This window comes from Macaca fascicularis, chromosome X, assembly GCF_037993035.2.
Source record: "Macaca fascicularis isolate 582-1 chromosome X, T2T-MFA8v1.1".
Classification (NCBI taxonomy): Eukaryota; Metazoa; Chordata; class Mammalia; order Primates; family Cercopithecidae; genus Macaca; species Macaca fascicularis.
The window spans coordinates 130,864,862-130,883,528 of NC_088395.1; the positions used below are offsets into that span (position 1 = coordinate 130,864,862).

Here is an 18,667-nt window from a genome sequence, read left to right on the forward strand (position 1 = left end):
AATCTTCTACCATTTCACAAATGAAGTGGCTAAGACTAAAAGAAATTAAGTTACTCAAGGTCACTGTGTGTGAATACATGCACACCCACACATATACTGTTATCTTTCTGATGGACAAGGTAGATACATGTCATAGGATAGTGTAAAAAGAAATACCCTTATAACAAAGCCTTCTGACATGTTAAGGAACTAACCTTCCTTAGAAGGGGCACATCATGAAAATACCTTATATGATTTCTGCTGAATAGCAAATAGTATGTTCAAGGCCTAATGTTTCACATCTCTCCAGCTGATTAACCTACTTCTAAGATACAGCGTAATAAGAGGGGATGGTAGTAGAGAAAGGACAAGAGTTGACCTCCCTATTAAACGCTTATCACTTATAAATTTTGCTGTCAGTTATTTGCAAGTAATGACAGAAGGAGTGGTTCAGAGGAGGTTTCATCAAGAAGAGAGCAATACAAAGTTCTAAACTGCTTTTATGCTCCCTTTCAAAGACTGTGTGACCAGGATAAGTCAGATTTTACAAAAGGAATATAGCAGACACGTTGTACAGTGCTGATCTCAGAGCCTAGGGCCAATACTCTTAGAATAGGCTAAATGTATTACTGAGATTTCATGATAAGGAGTTATGTTTTAACGGAGCATTTGACCTGTGGTATATCCAAATCTAAAGCACAGTATAACAAGCTTCTATTGTATTCCTCTTCAGGTATTTTTAAAGAATGAGTTAACCTTTGTGAAGTGCCATGAGATCATCAGGTTAAAGCAGCCTATATCAAATATCATTTTAGAGCTGCTAACAACACTCAATGTACCTAGAAATACAGACTGAAAATAATCAGTAAACCATTCACTATAGTCCCCCTGGTATCAGAGCAGCACAGTTAACATGCTAACAGCTAAGCTTCATGTGCTTAGTGGAAGAAAATGATCAATGGCAAAGAGCATATCCACCTTTGAAATGACATGATCCATTATAAGAATCAGATGTTAAATTGCTTCCTGTACTGAGCACACTCAATTAAAAGTCTGCACAGTGAGATCATCTTGATGGTGAAATATGCTCTGTGGGAACAACCTTTATGGAGCTTAAAAATCACAGGACTATTCCTACCATGACACTGGAGATTTGGAAGGCATTTCCTTCCCTTATTTTTCAATCTGCTAGTTTATTAGGAAGCCTTTTGCCTGAGAGGCTGCTGAGTTTTGGGTCATACCTATCCACCCTTTTGCTTCTGTGAACAAGAGATGATTCTAGTGATCTTTTTCCTTTGTGGTCCAGAATGGATGAATGTAGCTTTGGTCCAGACCTCTGTACAAAAATGTGTCACTTATGTACTTGGTATTTGATGTTCTTCATCTCGTTTTCAGCAAGCTAATCTATTCACCTGAGTTCTGTCTCCTTGTCTAACTTTTCCTCCTTCCTTTGGCAGGAGTAGGGCCTGAGGGCTGAAAAGAATGCTAGACATTACATAAAATCAGCAGACCTGGTTTCTTCTGGCAGGTTTGCAATTAGCCAGGTCTATGACCTTGGACCAATTATTTAACCTTTCTGGTTCTCAGTTTCTTCATGTTTAAAAAACTCATATATTTCTTGTTCATTTTTTACCATCTGTCTCTCCCTGCCAGACTGCAAGCTCCATTAGTGCAGGAATCTTTGTTTTCTTCACTGATATATCCCAAAAGTGTAGCAGATGGCACAAAGAAGATATTCAATGAAAATTTGTTTAATACATGAATATTTCACATCTCAGTTAGTAGTGTTACCATTCATCCAGTCTCCCAATATAGAAATCATGGAGTCAGTGAAAATTCCTGTCTCCCCTTATACCCACATAGTCACCAAGTACTATTTTCTTTCTTTCTTTCTTTCTTTTTTTTTTTTTTTTTTGATGGAGTTTTGCTCTTGTTGCCCAGGCTGGAGTGCAGTGGTGTGATCTCAGCTCACTGAAACCTCCGCCTCCTGGGTTCAAGTGATTCTCCTGCCTCAGCCTCCCGAGTAGATGGGACTATGGGTGCACGCCACCATGTCTGGCTAATTTTTTTGTATTTTTAGTAGAGACGGGGTTTCACCATGTTGGCCAGGCTGGTCTCGATTTCTTGACCTCATGATCTGCCCGCCTTGTCCTCCCAAAATGCTGGGATTACAGGTGTGAGCCACTGCACCTAGCCCCAAGTGCTATTTTCTAGCCCCTCTCATGTCTGTCCTTTCCTTTCCATCTACACTTAAATTCCCTTATATCAAATTTGCATCATTTTTTGACTATATTCTGTAAATCACTTACAGAATGACTTTGCTAAAATGCAAGCATGATCATGACACTACCTTCTTTAAACACCTTAAATGGCTTTCCTATTGTCCTCAGGGTCAAGTCCAAGCTCCTAGGCATGGCATACAGAGACCTTCATGATCTGTGGTCTTTTGTGATCACTTCCTCAACCATCAGTTAATGTTAAAGACTCTTTGCACATTGTATCTCTCTCTCTATCTTTTAGCAATTAGTTTAAGGTATTTTCATCTTTATTCACACTTGTCTCCCCAACTATAGATGTTTCATCCTTCTTTGTATACTATTGCCTCACATGCTGTCGGAGACATAATAGGGGCTCAGGCTCAAGAAATGTTAGGCAAATGAACAAGTAAATGAGGAGGTTTGACTAGTGCAGTAGTCTCACACTGTGAGGCAAACTGCTTAACTTCTCTGTGCCTCAGTGCATTAAAATCCATAGGGATGCTGAGGTGGATGGAAGAGGAACACTTAATGAACATTGAATCAGATATCTACACTTTTTTCCAGATCTAATATTCTATAGGGCTATCATTTTTTTTTCTCATTTCATTTGCTTTGGTGGCTAAGGATTGTTTGAGGTGAGAAAGGAGTGGGGTAGGGTTTAGGATACTTCATCTGGAAGAGAGAGAAGGAGGGGGCAACATACAGGCATGTTCATAATTACCCTTTTCCTCCCCCTCTGTGATTTTCTTCTTGGTCAACAGGACTAGTGCATGTCTTTGTGTGTTAGGGAGTAGGAATGGGCAAGGAAAGAGAAACTCTCAGTACATTGAATTTAATGTTAACTCAATGGAAGTACAAACATTTGAATTTATGCAACTGGACAGTAGTACATTACCAGGAATTTTATCTAATTCTGAGGCATCAGGAAGGGCACATAAAGGATGTGAGTGATCTGAAGGAGCAATTATATGATTCAGAATCACTGTTTGATCAATATGTATTTATTAAATCATATATAAAGAGGCAAGCTTTTGACTCACTGTAAAGCAACCTACCATAGTAAAGACATTAAATGTTGGTGTTCTCTAGGGTTCTGATTTTCTTCATTCTCATTTTCTACACTCTCCCTGGACAGTAGCTTGCCTTCCTGTGGTCCCAACTATGTTCCAAATATTTGTCTCTAGCTCAGGATTCTTCTCTAAGTTTCATTCTTGACTATCAACCCCTCGCTGGCCATATGCAAGTGGGATCTTCTGCAGATGCCTATGACACAGTATGTCCACAACTGAGCTCACCATAGCTGGCCCCTCTGCCCCAAACCCACTTTTCTGCCTATGTCTTTTCTCTCTCAGTTGGTGGCACTTACTTTTACCTAGTCATCCAAAGCAGTTACCCTGTCTCTTTTCTCTACATCTACCGTGGTCATTCCTCTCTAGTCTGTTTCCACCTCACCATTCTCACAACTACAGCTTCAATTCAGGCCCTTCTCACCATCATGCTCCTTGACTACTCCAATAATCACATTGCACATGTCTCTTAGTTCCTTATATCATTCAGCTACAATTGGTCTTCTCAGTGGTCTATCTCAAAGGCAGTTTGTTTTAAATCACTTAATGCTTTCCTATTGTGTCAAGAAGAAATGCAAATTCCTCAGCATAGTATGTAAATAAAACTCCCTTAGTTCTAACCCCTGCTCATCTCACCAGTTTTATCACCTTCTGCACTCCTAGGCTATAGCTATACCCAATGGCTTGCAAGTCCCCAAATGTGTCATTTAGATTCATAGCTCTATTTCTTTGTTTAAGCTGCTCCTTTTGCCTGAAATGTTCTTTCCTCTCTTGTCCATGTGATAAACATGCAATCATCATTCTGGTGTTAATTCAAATGTTAAGACTTCTACAGACCTTACCTGACTGTAAGGCTTCTTCTCACAAAAATAGTCTACTGCTCCCTCCTTTGTGCTCTGTGACACATGGCCCTGGACATGGTCCAACAATGATACATTTGTATACGTGGTGAGTTAGATAATAAATTTCTGGAGGACAGTGCAGTATAGTGGTGAAATATATGAACTGTGAAGCCAGAAGGTATATGGTTGTCTTTGGGCAAGTTATTTCACCTCTCAGTGCCTTGCTTTCCTTATCTGTAAAGTAGGCATAATTATCATACTTATAGAGTTGTTATCAGTGAGTTAATATATGTACAATGCTTACAATAGTGACTAATACATAATAATTATTATGTGTTTGCTATAATAATAATAACATTAATATTATCATTTTAAACTTAAAGTTCTAAGCCATAATACGGCATCTGAAACATGGAAGGATGGAAAGTATTCAATAACATTTAGTAAGTAAATTAATAATCAAGTTAGGTCCCTACTGTACAGTCTCATAATACCCAGAAACTTTCCCTTTGTAACCTTTTTCTAACTTGTTAAATGTCTCTCTGACTAAACTGTAGGATCCATTTGTGCAAGGACCCCATCCACCTTGTTCACTACTATAAACCTAGCATCAAGCACCATGCCAAGAACTTAGCAGGCACATGTATATCTGTTAGACATAAAGGTTATATGTGTATATAAGGATACAGATATATATAGTTTTTAAGATTTTCATCTTAGTTATTAGATTGCTTTTAGCATTTTGATCATTTTCTGAAATTGTAAAATGCATTCCTCTTTCCTGTATTACACCTATGTGAGGCAACAAAATTTCAGTGAAGTATTGTTAGAACTGCGGTGAATTATTATTCTAAAATTAAACCTCTTAACAGAGAAATCCTCCTCTTTCCTTACAATGTAGGATCACAGACTTTTCAGCTCATGAGTTAATTCAGTGGTACAAAAAGTCCCACAGTGCTTCAATCCTTCCTGCTTACCATGTCATTTTACATCTTTAACAAAATTCATAGGCAGAGGCTTTCTAAGAGTTACCACTTATTAATTCTACTTATTTAATGAGTACATGGTTTGAAGATAAGAAAAATGGTATAAAGAATGACTTGTTATTTTTAGTGCTTATAATTCAGGTGAAAAGACAAGCCATGTGCACACACATCTACATCACAATGCTTTCTGTGCTCTTTAGCAATGTGCATGATAAGATTTCAGGGGATCCTGTCCGGCGCTGTGGCTCATGCCCGTAATCCTGGCACTTTGGGAGGCCAAGGCAGGCGGATCACGAGGTCAGGAGATCGAGACCATCCTGGCTAACACGGTGAAACCCTGTCTCTACTAAAAATACAAACAAATTAGCTGGGCATGGTGTCACGTGCCTGTAGTCCCAGCTACTTGGGAGGCTGAGGCAGTAGAATCACTTGAACCTGGGAGGCGGAGGTTGCAGTGAGCTGAGATTGCATCACTGCACTCCAGCCTGGGTGACAGAGCAAGACTCCATCTCAAACAAAAAATAAAAAAATAAATAAATTCAGGGGATCCCTGTTGACGTGATCAGCAAACATTTTATGGAATGGCCAAAATCATAGGTAGTCTTGGTGGACGGGTTGGATTTCACTAGGTGGAACTACAATAGCATCTCATGAGGAGGAAAAGGCATGGAGAGAAGTAAAAAATATGGTTCACTAAGGGTAAGGAGAGCACATAGATTACTTTGGCAAAGGAAGGATTTATGCAGGAAGCAAAAATAGAAGATACGCTGGAGAAAGATTTTTGGAATAGTTTGTGGTAGGCTTTTGATCATAGACTAGTTTATCTACAGATAATGGGAAACCATAGAAGATGCTAGAGTAGGGAATGAAAAAAGGAAAGCAATATTGTAGGAATAGCAATTGAGTGGCAATATAGCAATATGTAAAATGGGATAGAGTTCCTGGGCTAAGCTGTGTTTTTAAGTGATGGGACACCCAGTAGAAATATTTCACAGATCGTTGGAAATGCCAGATTATTTGAGTTTGGGAGAGATATAATTTGAAATAATCTGCACAGAACTGACAGTAGGAGACTTGGGAATGTATTAAATAACTGTAGGAGAATACAAAATGAAGACAGAAATTCAAGCACAGACCTACAATGAAAAACAAGATGAATAAAACAGGTAACAGCATGTTATAAATAAAAATGCAGTAAAATACTAACCTAGGACATACCTGGAAGCCCCTTATGACTCACAAAGATGTATGGATCACATTTTAAGAAGCACTACCTTAAGGAAGGAATAGTTAGAATTTAAGAGTAGAGGAAGGAGAAGGAAATTAACTCCACTACACCTGTTGAACAGTCAGATCCTGTCCACTTGGGATCACAGCTGCATACTCCAGTGTCCAGAAGAAAAGTTCCGTGTCCTGAGCACTGCTCTTGACATATAGGAAGTGGTGTTTCACAGTTAACTCCTCCCCAGCCAGTAGAACAGTGACATTCTCCTTTTACACAGATGCCATGGTTGGAACACATTGGGTCTAAGCAGTCCTCTGAAGGCACAAAAAAGTAGGGGGGAGGGGTGATTAATAATGAACAGGTATGGCCAATGTACCTTAGTATGATAAAATGGAGATTACATTGATTTCCTAGTTTTATATCATCAATGCTGCTTTAATTAGGTAATAAAATGACTCATGCAAACACTCTGTCCAAACCATATTATTAACACTTCAAAATATGGTGGGGTATCATAATGGTTGTAACCTAAATTTAGAAGGAGAAGGAAACAACGCATGTGCTGTGTGAGACTGTGAACAGTGTGCAGTACCCCCACACAAATAAGTGAGTGGAGTACTGTGGACCTTCATCAGGAATTGCTCAACTTCACAAAACAGCCCAAGAGTTTTTGGTAAGTCATTCCTTATCCTTTCTGAAACTGGAAGCATAGCTCCCAGAGAAGACTTTTATTTGATAAGTCTAGAGGAGTTTATATAAATTTTTGAAATTTGGATTATTCAAGGTATTGGGTGAGGTGAATGCTGTTGCATGAAATAATAAAATTTACATCAATTTATTATAATCTCTCATTTATTCCTTAGAAGTACTGAAAATGCAATATTTTAAATTTAATTTAAAAATTCATTTCTTCATGGCTTATCCTTCTATGAGAACACAGTGACATAGTTTTCAATGTCTTAGAATATCACAGACCCAATTCCATTTGTCTCCGATTCTGTGAGTCTGGAAATTTTTGTATACATTCTAACAAATGTATGTATTGTTTTAGAGGTAGATCTTATGCTTGCCTTGGGGAAAAATTGTTTTGTGCTTTTAACTAGTAACCAATCCATGGGAAATAGAAAGGTTGATTTCCAAATTTCTAGTCTTTCCATACAAATAAAATGAGACTAAAATAACTAATCGTAATGAGGATGTATGATTTGAATTACTTTTCTAGCAATGAAAATAGACCATGACAACCTGCCTGCATTTCCAAGACTGCCTAGTTTTAGGGTGTGGCTTCCGTCCGTGGAACAGAGTAGGTCTAACTAAGCACTATTATAATTGGTGTTATTGCCACTATAATTAGCCCAAGATCTTGGAGTCATTAGCACAATACTTTATTATCTGAGCTAATAAGCAAATAAATACCAGAAGGTACATCTAATTTGATTCATGATTTGAAGAGAGAGGGAAAGTCCAAAGTATAGAATCTTTTCTCAGAAGGAGGCCATTTTGTTATGTTAAAGAATAATAATTTTAATAAAGTAATATTTAACTTAATATAGCCTATTTTATTAAGAAGCCTGCTTCAATGTATTCATGGAAGTCATATTTAAATCATTCATGTCATATTGTCATATTTAATTTAGAAGCACAAAATCATATGGCTAAAGGGGCCAGGCAGGAGGCATACAGGAAGGAAATGGGCCGTATGGAAGAAAAAAAGGGTGTATTGGGAGCAAACTGAAAGCAAGTATCCTTTTAAAAAGAACTGCTGCTACTTGGCTCCAGTTGATTGCCACCATGTAGCAATGTGAGCCCAGGGTCACCAGATTTTCTAGTGTTTAAAGAAGCCAGAAATAGGAATTTTCATATGGCACTTCCCTATTTTTAAATTTTGGCAAATAAGTCACATTAAACAACAGTAACAACAGCAACACAGTGTGAGCCAAACAAAACCCATTCAGAGGCCTGGTTCAGCCTGTGGGGTCCTGCTGCAATGTTTGACTTAAAACATTTTTTTCTATTGCATTGGAAAAATTTATACCATTAAATGTGCTAAGCATTATTCCTTAATATCTTGGTTATTCTACAAATATTCTTAGTGACCCTGGAGAAGGCTAATTTAAGTGAACTCTTTTTTAAACTGCTTAAAAAATTTAAATTAGAGGGGTCTAAATTAATTAGATTACATGTTTTTCATGGTAATTTGTAGATGTGACAATATTTTTTTACTAACACTCTGTGGGTCTATATAGCATCTGAATTTACAACTTAAATATAATTATTTCAGTTGGATCACCATAAAAACATTTTCTGAAAGTAACTCAGCAACTCCAGTGCCTTGTCTAGGCCAAATGGCATTTATTGGAGCAGATATAATCATCACACCAAAATTCTACTATTGTTAATGGGAGGTGAAGAGCTAAAGTCTTGCTTGTTCATGGAGTGGAATGAGATTAAACCCTTTAGAATGCTGTGTAATAGTCTTAATGAGCCATCTTTAAAAGACAATTATTGTGCATTTTCAGCAGCCTCTTTCCCGAACAACAGTTATGATGAGACCATCTCCCATGGTAATGGTTTAATATTATTTCTGAAATCAGTCTTGTTTGAGGAATGTAGCATGAAAAACGTCTAATTACTATTAAACTTATTTTCCAGTGTGTCTCTTTAAATGATAAAACTTGCCATTTCAAAATTTTGGGGGGATAAAGACTCCTTTGGGGTGAATTTAATGTAAAGGCATGGCTTTGAAACTCATTAGTAGTAAGCCTGCTTCCTTAGGCATGGAGGTCAAATTTCAGCATGAGGTATGTAACAATAATATAAAGCAATAATAGTAATGGTAATTACAAATCACTCCCAAAGAAAACATTTGCAAAATGACGGCAAACATGCATATATTATTATTTTTTTATGTGCTTTAAAGTGAGATGTAGCATAATGCATTCTGTAATAATGAAAGCATATGAGTTAACACCTAAAATCATCAATATGGACATTCTCAAGCTATAAAACAGTGATAGAAATTAGGGACGGACAATACTATTTTTCATTATTGCTCTGAAAGTGTCACAGATACAGCCTCATGTATAATATTAGAATCTGTCAGAAGAGACAAGAGTTCCACTGACCCAAACCCACTGCTGCATGTACTAAGATGTTGAGCACTTATTGTTTGCAAAGGCCACTTGCATCTCTACTAGGAGAACAGAATGACACCTTGGACAATTGAGTGAGAGAAAAGCCTGAAGCAATAGATTAAAATGGGATTCTGACCTTCCTCACATATTTCTCCTTTGTATCCTGGCACACAGATGCAGACTCCCATGATGCAGGTGCCATGGCCAAAGCATGTTGGATCAATGCATTGTTCTTCTGGAACGTCGCACTCTGGCCCCTTCCAGCCATGCCGGCAGACACAGTGTCCTTTCTCGTATTCTCCATTCCCACCACACAGCACAGGGCAGGAATCTGAAGGTTGGCAAATGAACTTGTAATGTTCTCATAATGCTTTCAAAGTCTCCAAAGAGCAATTCTCTATTGATTCTCGTATTTCAGGCAAAAAAATGTACTATTTCTGTCTTACCCTTTATTAAATAGGCACATGTTCATGATTACAAACAGAATTTTCCTCTTATGGGAGTGAAATAAAGGTAAATTAAAAAATATCCTCAGTGGAGAAATTATTTCAAGTACTTTCTTTTGATCTCACCCTACTCTTAAACTATTATTGTTATTATTTTAAGCTAGGATTTTTCTTTCTTATATTTTTCTTCCTCAGGGAGATGTACGTTTACTTTTAGGAAGGAAAATCTAAAAATTTTGCTTCCTAAAAAAAGCAATAAGTAAATAATTAAAAAATGTTAAAAAGCAATAAGTAAAGTTATTAATGTTATAAAATATTATCTTTAAAAAGTTGTGTAAATAGATTTCTATTGGACAGATGTCTGTTCCTACAACACATTGTGCAGACCTTTATTAAAATGCTAATTCTGCTTTGTCATTGTTAGTCTCCTTATTAAAACTATGGGCTTTTTGAGGACAAGGCCTGTATTTTTTGTCTTACTGATTTTTTAATACCAACCATCACCTCCACCCTCAACCTCCACCTCCTCAAGATCTATCATGGTGCTGGGAACCTAGCAAGTGCTTTAGAATTCTCTACTGAATGGAATTTAATAGAAAGAAACTAAGTGTCTGAGAAACTTGATATTAAAGTGTTAGCAGACTGGGAACTTTAAGAATATAGTGAAAATGAGCAGAAAACACCTCTAAAATAATAACTGTAAGTCTATGGGAAAACATGATGTGATTTACCTAAAGCTTTTCAAAAATTAAACTATGGGCAAGTCTAGGAGAGTGAAGTTTGCTAAGTTTGACTTCTGACTTTCCAGTCTTTACTTTGTAGGCTCCTTACTCATTTGGTGATAACCCACCCCTTCCACATACATTGGTGTGCATAAGCAGTTATCAACTTACTTCACTTTTAAAGTCAGCTCATTATGAATTAATTTGTGAAGGAAATAAAAGCATCATGTAGTGACTGGTCAAACAACCTATGTACAAATCCCAGCTGTTAGGTAACCCTGGTTAAGTCACTTAAACTCTCTGGCATTGTTTCTTTGCCCATAAAAATTGGATAATAGCAGATCTATCTCATAGAGCTATTGTAGGAAGCTGGAATTAAAAGACAGAACACAAAGTGTTTAGAACAGTGCCTGGCATAGTAAGTGCTCAGCTTTTGGCAGCAGCAGTAGGGAACACTGCTGCTGTTGCTGTCACCACTACTACTGTTACTTACTATTACTATTACTACTAATTCTGGGTTATGAAATCACATCTATTTTCCTAAACCAATCAGAATAACAGAACAACATTACCTCTAGCACAGTCAGGTCCAAGGAATCCTGGGAAACAATGACAATGGCCAGAGATACACTCTCCATTTCCATTGCAATTGGTTGAACAGTCATCCATTATTTCTAGTAATACAGAGAAAAAGATAAAAAAAATGAATGAATCTCCAGGCTGTAGAGTCTTTAAATTTTTTTAAGTTGCAGGAACTCTGGACCTATGACAATTTTGCACTTTGCTGTTTGTGGAGCACTTACTGTTCAAAATCACATACAAAGACATCTGTAAGATGTCATATGCAGTACAAAATTATAAAAAGGGCCCTGGGTTTGCTGAATTGGCTGATCAAGAGTGGAACTAAAAAACATCATGATCTCTAAAGTACATAAATGTTCTAGTTGAATTGTATTCTTAAGAGACATTCATGATAAAGCTAAAAAATGTACCAGGATTACAGGGCATTTCTCAAAAGCAAAACAGGCTTTAAAATGTAACCCAGATGACTAAGTCTACTGCTTATTTTTCAAATTTAGCTTTTAGCAAATAAAGTTTCTTCTCTAGCAACTTATTTAATCTACTATCTTGACAGCTTAAATATGATATTCAGTATTTCATTTTCATTAATAAGTGACAATGGAAGGCTTTTAAAGTAAGTGTTCATATTAAATTCACCACCACTAAAAGCATTAGAACCTAAATATTTTGTTGAGAAATGCTTTCTTAACTGTAGATGCTTATCAGTTTTCTCCCACTAATTTCCTTTCAATCCATTCTTAGAGAAGAATAGATTTCAGATGAATTGAGATGGCTTTGAAGGTACTGATAGGCAGTTTTGGTGACATAAATATGTACAGTGCAACAGAACTTTCATAAGACTTATGGTAACTTCTCTGAAAATCTATAATATTATACAAATGTCAGTCTCTCCGACAATTAGGTGAAAAATGTTTGTATTTTAAAATTGTGTTTGAGCACAATAATGATCAAATTCTAAGTCTGAACTATTGTGGTACCTACGCATTATTCTTGCAGGGTTTTTTTTTGTGGGGTGTGTGTGTGTGTGTGTGTGTGTGATCTTCTTCTCATTCTACCTTTCTATAAATTTCTCATATTCAGCATTCTTGGACTCTGAGTTTAGTGTTCTGGCTTATTAAACTCACACTTTTCTTGTGTACCATTTTTTCCTTTTTCAATCCAAATTACCTGCTTCACCAAGTTTCACTTGGATAAGCTATTTCTGATTAGAAGGAGAGATTCTAGGAGGTGGTCCTGATATTTTCCACTGAACAATAAGAGTGAGAATTTATAATGAAGGTCGAGAAATAGCATTTCTACAATTGTAGCCTGTGGATTACTTGTATCAGTAGATCACCGGGGGCACTTAAAATGGAGATGCCTGTGTTTCAGCTCTAGATCTACCAAACCTGCTTCAGAGGAATGCAGCCCAGTCATCTACATTCTGACAATCAATACATGAGAGCACTGAGAACCAATGTTTTAAATAGTAAACTTCCATAGTTAGAGAACTTTGTTCTAAATGTTGCATTTTTGCCTTGAGAAGAATAAAAACAAGAAAAAGAAAGAGGTATCTAGTCCATTTGGGGGATTCTTAAAAGCTGAGAATGAATCCAGTGGCTGGATAGCCACCCTATTATCAATTGAAGATATTATTTGTCTAACCACTATGTGAACACATGCCTTTTGCGGTTTATGCCAGTCTGGTCCCTCATCACAGTGTTAGAAAGCTCAACTGGATAAGCAAGTGACACCTGACATTCACTTAACCACACCTGGGCTGACTGAAATATAGCATTCAGCAAAGAGCCAACTATTTTTAACTCATTAAAACACTAGTTATCATCAGAAAATCACTAATTTACTTAACAAGTAGTTATGAAAAGGCATAAAGAGACTTTTTATCATTCAGAGATGGAACAATTATTATCTGTTTTCTACTTCTCTAGCTTTGTTGTACCAAGCAGTAGTGCCACTTCTTAAATCCACATTTGAATTTCCCCCATGCTGGATGGTTAGTAGGAGGCCATAGAGGAAGCTTCCAAAAATAAACATAGTTGAATTTAATTTCATACCAGATCCTATTGGCAACTTTATGGAAGCAGCCTTGTGGGAATGTAGCTCTTCTGGAAAAAATGTTTAATAAAGCTTGCTATCAAAATAAATAAAAATCCCTACATCTTATTGACTTATTTAAGAACTGTTCCTGGGCTCAAAGGGCTGTACAAAACTTAACCCCAGCAATGCAAATGAGAAGAGAAGGCAATATAGGCTTTGGAAGCTGCCACTTCCACTGGGTATCAAAGAGACATTGAAACAGCCTAGGGACTCCAGGAGGAGGATGGCTGCAGCAGAAACACATAAACAACCAGTGATGAAAAAGAATGTGTTTTTCTATTTGTGTTGGCCTCCAGTAATCTTTGCCTTCTATCTTTTAAATCTTACTTCAGAATTACTTCCTAGAGTCCAGTTCCTTAGAGGTGAGAATAATTTTGAAGTTCTATGTTTAAACCCTGTTCTTACGCTACAGTCAAAAGCCCCTTGGTATTTGCATCTGTGCTGATGATAGGTTTTGTTTCTGGTAGTTATTCTCAAGGGAGAAACTAAATGTAATGAATAATCTTATAGAATGAGTATAGTCTAAAGGGTATGGAATTTGGAATCAGACATACTGGTTCTCAGATTTCAATTTTGCCACTTGCTATCTGAGACCTTGCCAAATTATTTACTCTGTCCAAGCCTCCATTTAGTTATTTGTAATATATGTATCACTATTCCAGAGCTATCTGGGTTGTGATGAGAATCAAAGAAGATAACTGAGTGTAAAGCATCTAGTACAGTGCTTGGGGCAGAGTGGCACTCCATAAATGCTATCTATTATCCTACTACAGAGCAAGTTGCCTGAGATTAAGGGATATTGACAATGCTGCCTATACTACTGGAAAATAATATATAGTAACTTAGACCAGTGTATGACCTGTATTAGTCATTTAGTAAATGTTAGTTATTAATTGTCTTCATCCTTGTTAGTAGCAGACCAAATATAGTTGAGATCAATCAACTGATTCTAACATTATCATGAAATAGATAAATGAGCAGCGTTTAGAGCAAATTCATACAAATCTGACTTTGTTTAATCAAGTATATTGGCTTCTTTTTACTCTGATTAAGGTAAACTTCAAAAACAAAAATAAAATGAGGAGGCCAGGCATAGTGGCTCACGCCTGTACTCCCAGCACTTCGGGAGGCTGAGGCGGGTGGATCATCTGAGGTCAGGAGTTTGAGATCAGCCTGGCCAACATGGTGAAACCCCGTCTCTACTAAAAATACAAAAATTAGCTGGGAGTGGTGGCAGGTGCCTGTAATCACAGCTACTCAGGAGGCTGAGGCAGGAAAATCGCCTGAACCCAGGAGGCAGAGGTTGTAGTGAGCCAAGATCGCGCCATTGCACTCCAGCCTGGCCGATGGAGAGAAATTCTGTCTCAAAAAAAATAAAAATAAAAAAATAAATAAAAAAAGAGGAGAATTTAGGGTGAATGACTTATAAACCTTTTGATTTTGGGAACATTTACTTGAGTTTTCTTTAAGTGAAATGGTAGCAGAAACGTTTCTGTTGCTTCTAATTTTAAAAAGACAAGAGAAAAGTAAAGAGACTGACTTGCATTAAGCAAAGAGCAAATATGTTGTTGCATATGAAACTGACAGATTGATATGTAGATGATGTGAATTGGATCTCAAAGTTTAGGTTCTTTGGGGGAGGAAGTAAGGGAAAGGAAAAAACCTCTAAACACGTTTCTGCGTCTATTGATTTTTGGAAGGTTAATATATCAGTTAGTGTTTTAACTTGAGCTTAAAAGTAAGTATAACAGGAAGAGAGAAAGTCTTCACAAATATTTTATATCTTCTAATTTATCTAATTTTTAGGAGAAACTCAACCTTTCATAACTCCTTGACATGTACATTATTAAAATTAAGCCTCTATGGAAAAATGCCATGAAATATTCATCCGTTGAACCTGCCCCACTGAGCCTGTCAATAGCAGAACAGTGACATGACTTAAAAATTTATTTTCTATTTTAACAAGCAAATATTTTATCTTTTGAAGATATAAGATCAGTGGCGTTTTTCTCTAGGGGAAACATCATCATTTCCATTGTATTGCCTTTCTGATTACTTTAGAAGAAAGTTTTGATAATCTTATGGCTGGAATACCATTTTCTACTGACTCAAGGTCTTCAGCATCAAGTAAAAATAGAACATAATTGTTAAAAAGAGCAGATGGTATATCTATTAACAGTCCACACATCTTCCTAAACATATGGCTGAACAGGTTAACTAAAGGATAAAGTGGTGAGAATTGTATTGAAAACTGACAGCTGTAAAATATTTTCTTGTCTTTTAAAAGACACGTGTTTTAGGAAAATTCACACAATACGATACTGTGTCTATGAGTTGTCTATTTTCAGGACTCTAAAATTGCTAAGGAGCTCAGTTTTATTCACACAAAGGGTCACGAGGACTATTTATCTCAAAATGACAAAAGAGTGAGATGTCTGAAACTAACTAGGGTGAAAGTGAATGAGTATATGCAGGCATTGCATTAAAAAGAACATGTTTTAAAAGGCCCTGAGCACACTGAAAGAGACATTGTGATGAATTTCAAACTAAAATATTCTATAAGAAAGGGCTTTAAATGTCTCAAGTTATTATCCTTAATATTCTTCTCTAAATAATCTTTTGTTGTATTTTAAAGCCCTAATGGTTCTAGAATCAGTTGTTCTAAAGAAGAACTGTACTGAAACTAGTTTTTCTATTTGAAAAAGGTATTCATTGCTTTTTAAAAAATAATAGAACTTAAATTAACTCGCTTATTCCCTGTTTCACTGAAGTTGTTCATCTATGTAGCCTTCGTAATAATATTACTAAGGTAATTATTTCTGTTGAGAACACATAAAAAGGTATATGGCAAGTGTCTTAGAAGAGAAACAAATAAGGTAGCATTAAAAAAATCTTAATCAGCATTTAAACAACATCAATGATAACAACAATATAAACTTTTGTCATAGTAACCTTTCCTCAATAATGACTTCAACTCAAAGTGAACAATATACTTAACCCCCAGGACACTGTCATCACTGATTGTGTCTTTCTAGAGTTGAACTGTCAATTCAACATATTAGGCAAAGCAGCTTACCAATTGCTGTAGTTAACACGAATACTTGCTCCATCTTTTTTCCATCATTGTAAAATGCCAGATACCAAGGTCCTTGATCCATATACTCTATGAAACCTGTCTCCTGAAGCGAAGTTAAGATCAGGTTCCGAGGGGAGTGCTGTGTATCATCAGAGCCCTTGGAGTCCTGCTTGACCAGCTGTTTGCCATCCATTAGTTTTACAAAATCGAACTGGAACAAATACAAACATAAAGATGAGCCACTACTTTTTCTTCTAGACTGATAAACATCCCTAACTGCAACTGCCCTATTTAATACTTCTTTGCTTTGAAGGTGAGGAAAGTGGAAGAGGAGGTTATCAATTTTTAAGTATATTTAGACTTGGCCAGGCACAGTGGCTCATGCCTGTAATCCCAACACTTTGGGAGGCCAGGACAGGAAGATCACTTGATCCCAAGGGTTCAAGACCAGCCTGGGCAACAAAGCAATATCCTTTGTTTTAAAAAAATTAACACAAATTTTAAAAATTTTATAAAAATCTTAAAAGTTTTTTAAAGAGCATATTTAAACTCAAAAACATATTATTAATTCTGAAAAAACCCTCACTGTAATTATAAATATTATAAACCTTTCAGTTTGAGAGTATTCAAAATAATTATTTAAAAATGAATAAGTAAAAAATAGAAAGAAATCTTGTTTAGTATTATGCAGGAGAATCTTGACATTTTACTAAAGCATCTGATAGAAGATACTTGAAAATGCACCTTCCACTCATAAATGTTACTGTGATCTTCTCTACAAATTAAAAACAGTTGTATAGTTTTTAAAATAAATAAATGAACAGTCAAAAATTTGAGAACATTCATCACAATTTACTACATTTGTGGGTGACATATTTACATATTCAAAAGGCCCCTCCCCTCCATTTTTTTTAATCAGGTGACAAACACCTGGCACATGTTTCCTTGAACATTTATTTTTTGAGTCACATTTGAATGCATTCTAATTCCCTTTCTATTCTGGCCCAGAAGGTAAGGTTTTTTTTTAGTTTGTTTCTTTGTTTAATATGATCTCTTGACTAACTGAAGGTAAAGTTTTAACTATAGTCGTATCTGTTGGGGAAAAAACAAGCCCCGATGTTTGATTATTTTTGCTACTTCTTAGATGAAGTAGTGCTCGGAATGGGTTCATGTGGGGAAAAAATAAGGAGAAGAAAATAAGAGAAATGAGATGTTTAAGGTTTATGGAAGGGCTATAAAAATCATAGAAGTTTTACACATTTACGTTATTAACAATAGTAAAGACAAATTTCTACCTGTAAGACAAAACCTAACTTTTTGACTAATTTCTCACTAATTTCTGATTAATGTGCATTCCGTCATTGGTAAAAGGGGACACAGGTGTATGAAATCAGTGAAGGGCGTGTGGGCAGTAAAGCTAAGCAAGATGAGAGGTCTGGGAAGCTCATGAACAGCCAGTTCCAGGAAGCAGAAGTCAAGTTCAAAAGGTATTGTCTTAAACTTTCTTTTCTGAATCTGCTCTGCTAAATGTTATTCCTTATTCTCCATGTCATTTGTTTTTCATTAGTTTCAGTGTAATTATTCTGGATATTTATTCATGACAAATATTTTTCTGTCCTTACCTTTGACAACCACATATTTCACAAGTCACAAACCCTGTTCAACCCATCACCCTTGAAAAGGTTTCAAGAAAATACTTATAATATCAAATACCTGAGTATGTGTAGGTGGAATATTTCTTCTGCCATAAATTCCCAGAAGAGAGTCCTTGGCTAAAGAAATATTGAATTTCAGATATATCGGATGGTGGATAGTAATCTGGAAACGCCAGAATAAACCAGGTGGAATGGTCTGCATGACCTGTGCACCAATGTCAACTTCTCCAGTGTCTATCGCCCGTCCCTTCTGAAACACTAGTTTTAAAGGTAGAGAAAATTACAAACCATGTTCATCTTAATTTATAAAGCAATGGTTTTTAGCTTTTCAAGAACAGATATATCAAAATAACTTACTCAGCTTTTTCTTCCTCCCCACCCCATCTGTCTTTCAAGGCCTTGCCCAAATTAAATATCTTCTAAGGAGCCTTCCCCAACCACCCACTATGTCAGTCTCTCCCTTCTCTTCAAATCCTATTGCATTTATTTCAATCAATTTCACTACTTTTAACCATTATTTACTGAGTGCTGTCTTGGTAGCTGCAAGAGATACAAAGATGAATAAGAGGCAGTTGTTGCTCTCAAGGAGCATTGAAAA

At 36.4% G+C, this 18,667-nt stretch overlaps 1 protein-coding gene across 3 annotated transcripts in view; it reads right to left on the reverse strand.

The window, feature by feature from the left end:
* TENM1 (teneurin transmembrane protein 1) overlaps positions 1 to 18,667 on the reverse strand; it is an 845,979-nt gene that overhangs the window by 254,233 nt on the left and 573,079 nt on the right. For all 3 annotated transcript variants that reach the window (XM_015443786.4, XM_065538348.2, XM_065538349.2), the window contains 5 exons: positions 18,128 to 18,327; positions 16,415 to 16,625; positions 11,232 to 11,333; positions 9,628 to 9,822; positions 6,471 to 6,671 (listed from right to left, as the gene is read on the reverse strand). In XM_015443786.4, the coding sequence (XP_015299272.2) occupies positions 6,471 to 6,671; positions 9,628 to 9,822; positions 11,232 to 11,333; positions 16,415 to 16,625; positions 18,128 to 18,327 (909 nt within the window). The remainder of the gene's footprint in view (positions 1 to 6,470; positions 6,672 to 9,627; positions 9,823 to 11,231; positions 11,334 to 16,414; positions 16,626 to 18,127; positions 18,328 to 18,667) is intronic.